The 13,269-nt window shown below is 42.8% G+C and overlaps 1 protein-coding gene across 5 annotated transcripts in view; it reads right to left on the bottom strand.

Annotated features, from left to right (window-relative positions):
* Positions 1-13,269, bottom strand: part of ABCC10 (ATP binding cassette subfamily C member 10) — a 49,690-nt gene that overhangs the window by 24,033 nt on the left and 12,388 nt on the right. For 4 of the 5 annotated variants that reach the window (XM_054977075.1, XM_054977084.1, XM_054977093.1 and 1 more), the window contains 5 exons: positions 8,700-8,927; positions 3,669-3,825; positions 2,936-3,075; positions 1,248-1,327; positions 162-333 (listed from right to left, as the gene is read on the bottom strand). In XM_054977075.1, the coding sequence (XP_054833050.1) occupies positions 162-333; positions 1,248-1,327; positions 2,936-3,075; positions 3,669-3,825; positions 8,700-8,927 (777 nt within the window). The remainder of the gene's footprint in view (positions 1-161; positions 334-1,247; positions 1,328-2,935; positions 3,076-3,668; positions 3,826-8,699; positions 8,928-13,269) is intronic. The other variant, XM_054977103.1, reaches the window with a different exon arrangement.

The raw sequence follows: 13,269 nt of genomic DNA, 5'->3' as shown, positions 1-13,269 counted from the left end.
AACTGTTTTATTGTACCTGTAGTTTTTGCTAGATTTTATTATATTATGGCTGTTTTTATATGTATGGAAATAATATGCTATTATCTGTTTGAGCCCGCTTGTGGGGAAAGCAGGATACAAATTTAATAAAATAAATCAATAAATAAATGTGGGGCTCTTACATTCAAGTCATCAGACAGAGCACAAGCTTCTACTACTTCCTGGTAAAATCTGGCATCATATTCTTTCCCAAAGAGGATGTTTTCACGGATGCTAGTGAACTGGATCCAGGGCTCCTGCGTGGCTAAGCCAAATCCTTTCTCCAGATCCCCAATATATACCAGTTCACCTTGCCTGCATGAATCCAGTAGTTGAGCATCAGGAGGAGGACAAAACAAAGAGAATATATTTAGTTGGGGTGTGTTTGGGAAAACAAACCTATCCAAGTACTGAATTTCTACAAAGGATAGTGCTGAACTTCCATGCCTTGAGAAGCCATGTCACTAAACCTCTGCAATGTAGAGAAAAAGTCACTATATGCACATGCTTGGAAGAACTGGAGTGGATCCTATCCCTATCCTACCATTCCACTGAGCAAGGTTTGAAATCCTCCTCCAGTCTAAGGAACCTTCTTCTAGCGTAAGTGGTTCTTCTATTAGAGGAAGGATCCTTAGGCTGAAAGAAGGTCCCTTGAATAGATCCACCTCACTATCGACCAGTCACATTTTTCCCACTCATCCTCCAAGTAGCTCAGGGAGGCTTACATGCTTGTTCATTCCTCCATTTTATCTTCACAATAACTCTGTGAAGTAGGTTGAGAGAAAGTGACAGGCCCAGAGTAATTCAGTGAGCATTAAAGTTAAATACGGATTCAAAGCAATGTTGCCAGCTACCTAGAGAAAAAAAACCCTATCCCTGTAACAAAGGCTCAGTGGGATGGTATGTACCAGGAGATGTTATTCACCTCCATGCCAGGAAAAGCTTCACCTGCCCATTTCCACATATTAAGCCTCTATTAAAGGGACAAGACATTTTTTCTTCAAGCTGTTGGCATTCCTAATTTGATGTCGGGTCTTCCTGGCCCTAGTCCAAAACCTGAATTGCTACACAATACTGGCTCTGTGATCTTCTCTATTACAATACACAGTTCTAGGGTTAATACATAGCAATAAAAATAGTTTCCGTGGATAAGAACTGGTGAGTCTGAATTCAAATTAAGCTTTAGATGTAGCCAATGGAATCATGGAAGAGAGGAAGGTATGATTTACCTACTGAGTTCTCCAGTGATAGCTGCAAGCAAAGTGCTCTTCCCACATCCAACCTTCCCGACAATTCCCACTAGTGTGCCCTGCAGAAGGAAAGAAGCACTACCATTTTCACTGTTTAGTCCCATGTTTTACTATCAATTCAGAATCTTTTTGTCCTCCCAACTTTTTTATGTGAAGTGACCAGGACTTTTTTTTCTGGGAAAAGAGGTGGTGGAACTCTCTATTATCACGTGTGTACACGAAGCACGCGTGCACTCCCGGAAATGCATGATGACGTCACTCCCAGAAGTGACACCGCTTCCCGGAAGTGACACTGCTTATTGGAAGTGACACCGCTTCCCAGAACCCAACACAATGCATTACGACAAGATAAATGTTAGTATGCTTGGAAAATTACACTATTATGAGAAAGGGTTTTTTTCCTTTCTGTATCCTCTACAAAAAGTGAAATCTTCCATTCCCTTTCCCAAACATTTCATTTCTTTGGAATCATATTTTAAAATATGCAAGAAGGAGGGGGCCTCTAAAAATCCAAAATCCATCTCACAAATCTAAATTCTAACAGATTCCCTCTGCCAGCATAGAAAAAAAATTCCAAAATTCTTTCTCAATATTGCACAGAGTCTGAAATTCCTAATCTAATTAATATTGAATTTTCAAACTTTCAGGGAGCGTTTTGCTTTACTGGAGCAATTCAATATTAGATACTCAACTTTAGCTGCATTAGATCTATACTTAGTTTAAAATGGATTTTGTTGCCTGCCAACTCTATCTTACCAATGGCTAAGCTGTTGTGTGACATTGTGAAATGCTCATAAATATTCCAATGTCCCAGACAAACAATATTCATTAAAACTTCCTTAACATCCATATGTCCACTGCAATTTCAGTGATGTTAATCGGCTGAGGGTGGGGAGAACCATTTGAGTTACAGCTATTAAGATATAAGAACACCTATATGCTGATGAATATATTGATGAAAGCCTTCTGTGACTTGGACACAGCTATCCATTCCTAGCATAAAACTGGAATAACCATAACTGATATTTTAACTAATATAAATAACCATAACCGATATATTTAACACAGAACCAATCTGCATTCAAAAGCTGTGGGAACCATAACAATGTCAACTTCAGTCAACAAAAGAATGAAAGCAACACACACACACGCACAGTCCCACCCACCCCCATGAAAAGAAAGCAGAATGAACTCAAAGCAGCACACACACAGCCCCGCCCAGTCACCCACCCCCAAATGAACTCAAAGCAACACACACACACACAGCCGCACCTGCAGAAAAGAAAGCAGAATGAACTCAAAGTAGCACACATACACACACAGCCCCACCCACCCACTCCAATGAAAATAAAACAGAATGAACTCAAAGCAGCACACACATACACAGAAACCCCTGAATGAAAGCAGAATGAACTCAAAGCAGCTTAACCTCCTCTGCAGGGCCTGCGCCGGGCCCCAGCTCTCTCTCTCAGAGAGGAAAGAAAAGAAAGCAGAATGAACTCAAAGCAGCTTAACCTCCTCTGCAGAGCCCACGGAGCTGAAGGTGGAAGGAATCATGTGGGCAGATTCTAGAGCTGCCGGAACACTGTTCCAGAGTGTTCCCCCTCAAAAAAAGCCCTGGAAGTGACTTGGATAATGCTTCCCCCCCACCGGTGCTCACTGCTCACCTTTATCACCATCAGATCTTGAATAAAGAGTTGCAGACTCCCTCTAGACATATGGTGTTCAGCACTGTCCTTGCTTGCTGGCGACCATGAAAAGGTAGAATGGTGCATTTCCAGGATGGAAGAAGGGTTAGAGGGGCCAGCTGCAATGTGAAAGAAAAGAGTCTCTCCAAAGGCCAAGAGATACATTTGGGATTTGTGAATGGTACAGCACGTTTTCTGGGGAGACAAGACAGAACCAACAGCACTCCTACAACAGACTGTCTCTCAAAGGTGGGAACAACAAGAAAAAACTGCTGGAGGAAGATGAAAACGGCAGATGGGAGAACAGAAAGCTGCATAGTGAACAGAAGGCCCTGTTCCCAAAGGTGGAAGTCTACAGACATAGGACTCAAATTTGTTTGCTACAGCCACATGCCACACTCAAAGCATCTTTGAGGAAGTTTCCATATAACATCAAACCAAAGCATAAAACAATAAACAAAAGTCACAAAACGGCACCATTAAAACGTTACACTAAAATTCAAGTTAAAGGCTAAAAACAGCAATGAAATTCTAAGAATTTCAGTTAAAGCTATAAAGCAACAGCAGTAACATTACAAAAAGCCACAAAAAGCTCAGAGTACCCTCTTTTGTTCTTCTCACAGCTCCTCCTTATAAACTCAGAGTAGCTCTGTACCCTATTATGGTGACCCACCCAACTGATTATCCATTCTATTTCCTCTGGCTTCCATACCTCTGCTGTAGTACGTATCCAAATCCTGGTCTGTGAGCACTAGGAAGTGCTGGATTCGATCTAGAGACACTTTGGCTTCCAAGATCCCATTCAGCACCCAAGGAAAATTATTGAGAGGAAGAATGAGCATCCCAACAAGTGCTAAAGCTGTGAATACCTATGGTTGAGATAGAAGGACTAATGGAAGGTAACATAGACATTTTAGGCCTAATAAACACAGTAGCACAATTAGTTAAATAGGAAAGAAAAAGTCGGGATAAATGGACAGTTGTCACAACAGAGGGAAGTATTCAGTGGGGAGTATAACAAGGACTGGTACTGGGACAAGTTCAATTTGTTCACAAATGGTGTGGAATTGGGGGTACTATGCACTGTAGTGGCCAAGTTTGCAAATGATACCAAATTACTCGAGATGGTGAACCAATGTGGATTGTGAGGATGCCCAAGAGAAACATTCTAGACAGGGTGAGTGAGCAACAATGTATTCAATAAAGAAAATAAGTACAAGGTGATACACATTGAAGAAAAGCATCATAATCATAAATATATTTAAGTTTTCATTTTGTTTCAACCTCTCTGACTACCTTTCTTTGGTTGGGTTGTTTTGTTTCTCCCCTTTTGTTTTTCTTGCAGTTTTCAAAGGGAGCCCCATACAGAGTGCACTGCAGTAATCTAACCCAGATGTGATCAGAGCATGGATCACTGTGGCCAGATCATGCTTTTCAAGGAACAGATGCAGCTGGAATACTAGCTGAAGCCAATTAAAAGGTGCAATGTACCATGAAGGCCTCCAACCACAGTCCATGATCCAGCAGCAGCTCCAAGCTACCAACATGTTCCTTTAGGGGAGTACAACCCCCTACAGGGCAGGCTGACTCCTCAATCGTCTAGTGGCTTTGTTACTGAACAATAGCCCCTTAATGTATTCTGGACCGAGCTTCAGTTTATTCACTCTCATGCACCCCATTACTTTCTTCAGGTACTTATTCAGGACTTCTAAAAACTTATCTGACTCAGGTGTTTCCATCCCAAACCCAGACGTGAATCCAGACTGAAATGGGTCTCTACATAAGCTGTTTCCTCCAAGATTGCCTAAAGTTCTAAAATCACCATCTGCTCAAGCACCTTGCCCAGGAATGAAATGTTGACAGGTAGGAGGTAGTTATTTAGGTCATTAAGGTCAAGGGATTTCATGACTGCCTCTTTAAAAGTGGTTAGAACTACAATATCCTGCAGCAATGCAGGGAAGTTATCTATGTAATTTATTTATACCCTACCTTTCCCCAGAATAGAGACCCAAAGCAACTTACATCGTTCTTCTCTCCTCCATTTTAGCCTTACAACAATTCTGAGGGGTAGATTAGGCTGAGAGTGTGTGACTGCCCAAGGTCACCCAGCCAGCTTCCATGGCAGAGGGGGGATGTGAACCTCCCAGATCCTAATTCAGCACTCTTGACCACTACACCACACCAGCTCTTGTACAGTTCCGTGATGTGGCTTCATTTGGAATACTGTGCTGCCCTTAAAGGAGTTTACAGAGCTAGTAAAAATGCAAAAGAGGGCAACCAAAATAATTATGGTGTTAGAGTACCTTTCGTACCAAGAAAGGCTAAAGAGTCTAGGTTTTTTCAATTTAGAAAAAAGACGATAGGGCGAGATTTATATAATGTTTATATAACAGTGGCTTATATAATTATGCATGGAGTGGAGAAACTGGAGATTTTTTTCTCTTTCTCACAATACTATAATTCAGCGGAACCAGGGCTCATTTGGAGGGGGAACATGCTGGAACACCGTTCCGACAGTTCTCCCAACAGTCAGGTGGCCCCGCTCACCTGACTTGTGGCCATTTTGGCACGTTTCAGCCTCAATTGGGGCCGAAATGGCTCAGATTGGGGCCAAAATGGCCAGGATTGGATCGATGCCGGGCAGGGAAACCCTCTCTCGCCTGGCACCAACCCAATGCCGGCAGTATCGGCCCCAATCCAGGCCAAAACGGGCCCAAAGTGGCCATTTCTGGCCATTTTTGGCCTGTTTTGGCCCGGATTGGGGCCAACACAGCCTGGATCGGGGCTGAAATGGCCCAGATCAGGTCGGTGCCAAGTGGGGGAAACCTCCCCTGCCAGGCATTCCCCCGTTCTGGGCTGAAAAGGGCCCAAAATGGCCATTTCTGGCCATTTTGCGCCCATTTCGGCCCAGATCAGGGCCAAGGGCCCAAAATGTCCATTACCAGCCATTTTGCACCCCTTTCAGCCCGGATTGGGGCCAATATGGCCCAGATTGGGTTGGTGCTGGGCAGGGGAATCCTTCCCCCCCCAGTACCCACCCGGTCTCGGGTGTTTCAACCCTGATCCGGGCCGAAACAGGCCTAAAATGGCGATTTTGGGGCCATTTTGGGCCCATTTCGGCCTGGATTGGGGCCGAAACAGCCCGGATCAGAGCCAAAATGGCCCAGATCTGGTTGGTACCAGGTGAGGGAACCCTCCCCTGCCTGGCACTGACCAGGTCCGGGGTGTTTTGACCCTGATCCAGGCCCAAACAGCCCTAAAATGGCCATTTCTGGCTCTTTGGGACCCATTTTGGCTGGGGTCAGGGCCAAAACCACCAGGATTGGGCATCAGGTTGGTGCCCTATTGTTGGGATTTGCACATGTCATTCACTTCTGTCATGAAAGGGTTAATCTGTTTGAGTCTTAGCTAGGCATAATTAATTAGCATGAGGCCAGTTAAGTGTTGAGTAACTGTTCCTGCCAGGGCAAAGGGGAGATGCATGCCTAATGAACTAATCTAGGATCTATTATTGGCTGACCAAGTTTATTGGGGGCAATTAACATTCTTTCCTTTGTCCAGGACGCCATTGCCCACCAGTCTGTTACACAGTTACCTCCAGCATGTAAGGATGTAGAAGCTAGTTAGCTCTTCTTTATTTTACCACCAATGTAACCTTTATTATTTTATCCTTTATGTAGTAAACATTATTTTAGAAGCTGAACACATGTCTCTGTGATTCTTTATATGCTGTGCAAAGCACTACTCTGCTAAAATATTATCATAATCAAAAATCATAACCCAACACCTATCCATGCTAAAACGTGCCCAAAATGGCCATTTTGAGCCATTTGGGGCCCATTTCAGACTGAATTGGGGCCAAAATGGCCCTGATTTGGCCACTGCCAGGTGCGGGAACACTCTCCTGTAGTCAGCCGACACCGCTGTGGCCTGCACTGCCCATTTTCCCAGCCTGCAGGCCAGTCGAGGTGGTGCGTGGCCCACGGCAGCCTCCAGTGCCGGCATCCAGCAGTGCTGCGGCCTGTGTTGCCCATCATTCTGGCCTGCAGGCCAGTCGTGGCAGCCAGCGGCAGTCTCCGGAGCCCATCCTCCTGGCCTGCAAGCGGTGAGTATACCTTCCCTCCCACCCCCCAGTGTATTTTGCTGGCTTTGTTGTCTGTGTGGAGCTGCTCTAAGCTGTCTAAGAAAAGCATAGAAACATACTGTTCTTGAATGTTACTGTATGTTCCCCTTCCCCAGATGTACAGTGTGCACTGGAATTTTTTATTTAAAAATCTGTGCTTTGCTGGCTTTGTTGTCTGTGTGGGTGTTGCCTTCTGACAGACTTCCGGTGATGTCAGGGGGTATGGCATATGCAAACCAGTTATGCCAATGACACACTTCTGGTGATGTCAAGGGGCGTGGCAAATGCTAAAGAGTTATGCTAATGAGTTCCTGCAGCTCTTTTTCTACAAAATGACCCCTGAGCGGAACCCAATACATTTGATGGGCAATGCATTCAGGACAGGAAGAATGACTTTGTTCATAGGTATTTAAATTGATAATTAGTATTTAAATTAGTATTGACATTTTTTAAAATTAAATTTTAAAAACAGGCATTTCAATAGGTAATTAAATTGTTGAAATCACAGCTAGTGGATGCAGTAATGGCCACAAGCACAGATGGTTTTAAAAGGGAACAGATCCATGGAGAATAGGTCTATCAATGACTAGTATTCATGATGACTAAAGGGACCCTCCACATTCAGAGGCAGTAAATTTCTGAATACCAGTACTAGGAAGCCATATCAGGGGGGAAGCCTTTTTTGTTGACCCTCAATGCCAACTGGTTTGACCACTGTGTGAAACAGGATTCTGGACTAAAAGTCTACTGGCTGGATGCAGCAGAGCTTTTATGACCCCAGAAACATTTGAAACGGAATGGCATGCTGTGTGTCCTCTTCACTGAAAAAAATGCACATTTCACAGCAAGGAGACCCAAATTCTGTGCTAAGAATAATGCAAAGTATTTTCATATATTGATTCCATTCTGCAATAGAGTTTACTGTTGGTAATGGCTATGGAGTCAAAGAGCAAAATGGGGCCTTGGTAGCGAAATGAGATGTTGTAGAAGGACAGTTAGATATGTAAGGCATGGAGATGTTAATTTCTGGCCTCCTAAAACTTCTTGTTTCTTTGGGGCCATTTCCACATGGCTTACCTTGTTCCTGAAAACAGCGAAATCGCACACGAAGACGCTGTTATCACATCTTCTCACACAATAACAGCATCTTCTCATGCGAGATTTCGCTGTTTTCCAGAACAAGGTAAGCCGTGTGGAAACAGCCAGAGTATGAGTAAGATTAGAAACATGAACTAGAAATTTATGGTTTTTGTGAAAGGGACAGCTGACATTTATAGAATGTCACATTCCATCTTATATGTCAAATTCTATGTCTGAGGCATGAAGCCAGGGTTAAGCCAAAGGTAGCCAACTAACTAACTTTTTGTGGCAGCTGCATCCACCATGAGAGTTAAATGAAGGGTTTCACTCTTAAGAAAGTGTTGAAAGAAAAGAATTCTTTCCAAAAACAATGATCGTCCTGCTCGTTGTGATGGCTGTACACTCTCACACACAAGGGTGTTTCAAAGGGTAACTACAATTTCCAAAATATCAGATGGGAAGCCAGTTTGCAAGAGCTTTCTGAAGCATCTTAATGTGCAGCCCAAGTAGAGGCAGTGTCGTAAAACAGACACGTCTTACCTTAGTAGCAGAGAGCTGGTGTCCCAGCAAAACATATGTGATGAAGATGACAATGGAGACAACTACAGGAAGGGCTGCCCAGAGGTAGACACACACAGCATCCAAATACTTGATTGCTCGCAGGCTCTTTAGCTCTTTGGCTCGGCATCCATACACTCTAGTGCCAAAATGCTGCTCCCAGGTATAGAATTTGATCACTCGCATACCACACAAGAATTCTGTCATCAGCTGTAAACAAAGGATGGTACAATGTCAGATCCACAGGTATGCATACACACACATACTCCAAAGCTAGGTCAGGGCATAAGTTAGATACTAAAGAAAACCTGGATTGTGTTTCTTTCTTGCGTGGTGCCATATCAGTCAGCAAAATAATGACTGGGCCACCAGTCCAGGGGCTCCCAATATGATGCCTGTGGGCATAATGGCACTCTTCAACACCACTCCCCCACTAAGTGTTTTTAAACAGTTGGACTTAAGGAGTTTCTGATGCTCATGATATAATGCTGACAGTGCCTTTCGATAAAGTAATTGGAGTGTGATATAATAAAACACAGTGAGACTTCCTTCTGACTAAACACAGTAGGGCTGCACAACTAAAATGCTTACTGCACATAAACCAAACTTCTGCTGAAGTCAACAGATCATCCCAATTTTAATGTATTTTTATAATTCAGGTGGAAGTTGATCATAATATTGCTCCATCATATTTTGGTCACTTTTCTAAAATAATTTATGTTCCTACCCAAATCTGGCCAGAATCTCTTTCTTACTGTACAAATATGCAAGGGGCTCTCCCCAGCCCTTCAGCACCAATTGTCTTTGTTATAAGTGCAGGCTGAAAATGGCTGGACATATGTAAATGGGACAGTCAGGAGAAGAAACATTTTTCTCCTTTCCCCTAAGTGTGTTATGTGCCTGCAAAATGAAGACACGTACTGCCAGATGATGGATCCTTAGGTAGCTCAATATGTGTCCTTATTGTGCTTGTATGCAAGAAAATATTTTAAATGATATGTTAATTTTAAAAGGCATCTTGTTAAACAGAGCTTCTGCCTGAAACATCGAAGAAGTATTTTCAGAATAATGCATGCATAACATCTCTCCTTGACAATTTGTTGTGGGCTCGGTCTCCCATGGCAGCCATTTTGTGGTTACACCCTCTACCCTCTGTCAGAATTCTTAAAGGTGCCTGTAGCCTCGAAAAGGTTGGGGACCCCTTCCTCTAGACCCTTACTTAGATGTTACTCCTGCATCCTGTTCTTTTGGGTAAGGCTATATTGTTTACTGAAGCCCCATGTAGCCCCTGGAATCCTTATCTCATGGGGACCACTTTTTTTATTCCTCCATGGGCTTAGAGCTGAAAAACAGAGTCTGCATCCTGCTGAAGTTAACAGGCAGAGAGCCACACCAATGACAAGGGGGCAAGTAGTTAAGCAGCAATGGAATTCAGACCTGCTCCTCCCTAAAGCCCAGTTCAGGCTGATTAAATCGGAGGGCCGTTCTCCCCAAGGACTTTGGAGCCTCCTCCTTGAATAATTTGACCCTAATGAAAGACCCAGGTCTTCAAGACAACAAGCAATGGATTGCCCCACCTAGCTCCTCCCCTTATCTTAGTGACTGTACACCCATCCTCAGGTCTGTGTTTCTCCAAACTTCCTCCAGGAAGTATTTTGAACTTTTATGCAAACCAGGAAAACTCCCCTTTTCAATATCAGCCTCCTCCCTACTTTAAACTCAGATGATTCTCCAGAATTAAGTTTTCTGATAGCCATAATGCAGGGCAGGAACTAGCAGGTACTTAGCCTTATCATATTTATTTATGTCATTTATAGTCCGCCTTTCTCACTGAGGCTCAAGGCAGATTACACAGTGTGAGACTGGTATAGTCAATATCAAGGACATTTCCATAAACAATGCCATAGAAGTTTACAAAGACACAGCATTAGCAAGAATTCAACAGAGAGTAGAAGAAATGCTGAAACAGAGCATAAGCAATTCTAGGACTGACATTAGACAACATATAACTAGCTAGTAGGATCATACCTATTGATTTTGCCCATGTGCAGGGTGGCACTTGCAGGAGACCCTGTTCAGATGAGCAAAGCTGCCTGGGAAGAACATAGTCCCATCATCTCCCCAGAGACAGTCATCTGTCACTTCCAGTCTTTTTGTTCACTTATCATTGTGCCACCTTTTGACCACCTTTGTCCCATACTCCAGATCATGAATATATATATTATAAATATTGTCCCATTATAGTTATACAGATTAAAGCATATTATACTACAGCAATGCTCATGTATTCTAGTGAAGGTCTGAACTCTGCATGAACTTTCTTGTATTTTTTTTCTCAAAGGTGTACTTTTATCTTTGACAGCTAATTAAAAATAGTGGACAGTATCTAGATTAATGTCCTACAATCATAGAATGGACCAATGCTGATCTATTGAGAGCCAGTCTGGTGTAGTGGTTAAGAGCAGTGAGACTCTAATCTGGAGAACCGGGTTTGATTCCCCACTCCTTCACTTGAAGCCAGCTGGGTGACCTTGGGTCAGTCACAGCTCTTCCAAAGCTCTCTCAGCCCCACCCACTTCACAGGGTGATTGTTGTTGTGCAGATAATAACAACATACTTTGTAAACTGCTCTGAGTGGGTGTTAAGTTGTCCTGAAGGGCGGTATAATTCAAATGTTGTTATTGTTGTTGTTGTTATTCACTAACTCTTTCTGTCATTTTTCACAGATTTATAGTTTTATTTTGCAAGTTGGATATGACATCATTTTGGCTCCTTACTTGTAGGCCCATGACCTAACTACAGTGATCCATGAAACGGTAACCTCCAGGTTGGATTACTGTAACTCACTCTATGCTGGGCTACCCTTGGGCCTCCAGAAGCTACAACTGGTTCAAAATGCAGCAGTGCATATTCTAACTGGGATGCCATCCTGGATGCACATTACACCTGTTCTGCGCCAGCTGCATTGGCTCCCAGTAGAATTCTGGATCAGGTTCAAGGTTTTGGTCTTGATCTTTAAGGCCCTTAGTGGACCAACATACCTGCAGGACTCTCTCTTGCCCTATGTTCCCCAGAGAATGCTCCAGTCAACAGAAAACCATCTACTGGTGATCCCTGGCCCCAAGGAGATTCGCCTTGCCTCATTTAGGGCCAGGACTTTTTCGGCCCTGGCACTCACCTGGTGGAACTCTCTGTCTTTGGAGACCTGAACCTAGTAGAACCTATTGTTGTTCCATCGGGCTTGTAAGACAGAGATGTTCCACCAGGCTTATGAGGATTGGGGTGGGTAGTTTCTCCAACCAGCCTCCCGCCAGTGGCGGGGGGGGGCATGCTGCCCTCCTGATTTTAGGATGTTATTAAGTGCATGGCCACCCTACCCCATGGGTCCTGATACTTAGAAAAGTGAGGATGCACTGAGTACACTGTATTATGATGTTTTCATATAACTGTAACTGCTGATACCACTGTTTTTATCTTTATGTGTACTGTCATGTTGTACTCTGCTCTGAGCCCGTTTGCGAAGAGAGTGGACAAAAAGTTGAATTAATAAATAAATAAATAAAATGCTATACAATAGAAAATATGAATATTTAATTAAACCTAAACCAATCATAGTTATCTATTTTATCACATGAAAAAGATCTTAGATTTTTGCATAAGATAACCTATAAAAATGCCAACTCAGATAGTATGCCAGAGTTTTGATTGGAAGAAATCTCATTAAGACTTAGGTGAGAATTTTACCATTGCTATGGGAATCTTAACACATTTCATAGAAATTTTGTTTTTAAACTTAGAGTTAATTAGGAAATGTTAGTAAACCTCATTCTTATTGTTTTTCTGTGTTCCATTTTTGTAGGATTTATATTAATAATAATATTTGATATCTTGCTTTAAAAGACTAGAGTGTATTTCAATAAAAAGAAATAAACTCTAGAAGGACTCTGTATGTCTTGATGGGGAAAAGCTTTGCAAGAAGAACTCTGTAAATAATTTTTGTACTGATAAGCAGCACTGCTAAGAAAGCAAGTTCTGTTTTGTAGGTCTTAACTAAGTGCTGAAAGCTGTTCAAGAGTAAAGATAAATCTTTAGTCTGAGATAGTAGGAACCTTACAGTGCAATCCTAAGAAGAGTTACTCCAATCTAAGCCCACTGAAGTCAATTACTGGAGTAACCCTGGATTGTTTAGACTGGAGTAACTCTGCTTAGGATTGCACAGTTAGTAAGACATGGATAAGAATCTGTTACAGCACCAAAATCTTCAATACTTAGTGGCAGTTTTTCCCAGCTACTACACTTGTGTGGCATAGATTCTTTGGAGACACGAGCTGGTCTCTTCAGCTCTCCACATCAGGACTCCACAGGATTTCCACATTCTACAGGACAGGTTGCATGCTCTCACTCCCCCACCTCCTTTTTGTTTTCCCTAATAGACAAGTAGCTGTTAGAGAAAGGTTACTGGTTTGCTGCTTTCCAATCTCTCTCCCGCTCTAATTTCTTGTAACAGTTGTTTAATTTGGCTTATGCTATCTCAACAAAAACCCTTTTCATT

This window comes from Eublepharis macularius, chromosome 1 (genome assembly GCF_028583425.1).
Source record: "Eublepharis macularius isolate TG4126 chromosome 1, MPM_Emac_v1.0, whole genome shotgun sequence".
Taxonomy (NCBI): Eukaryota; Metazoa; Chordata; class Lepidosauria; order Squamata; family Eublepharidae; genus Eublepharis; species Eublepharis macularius.
This window is presented reverse-complemented; position numbering and strand designations above follow the sequence as displayed.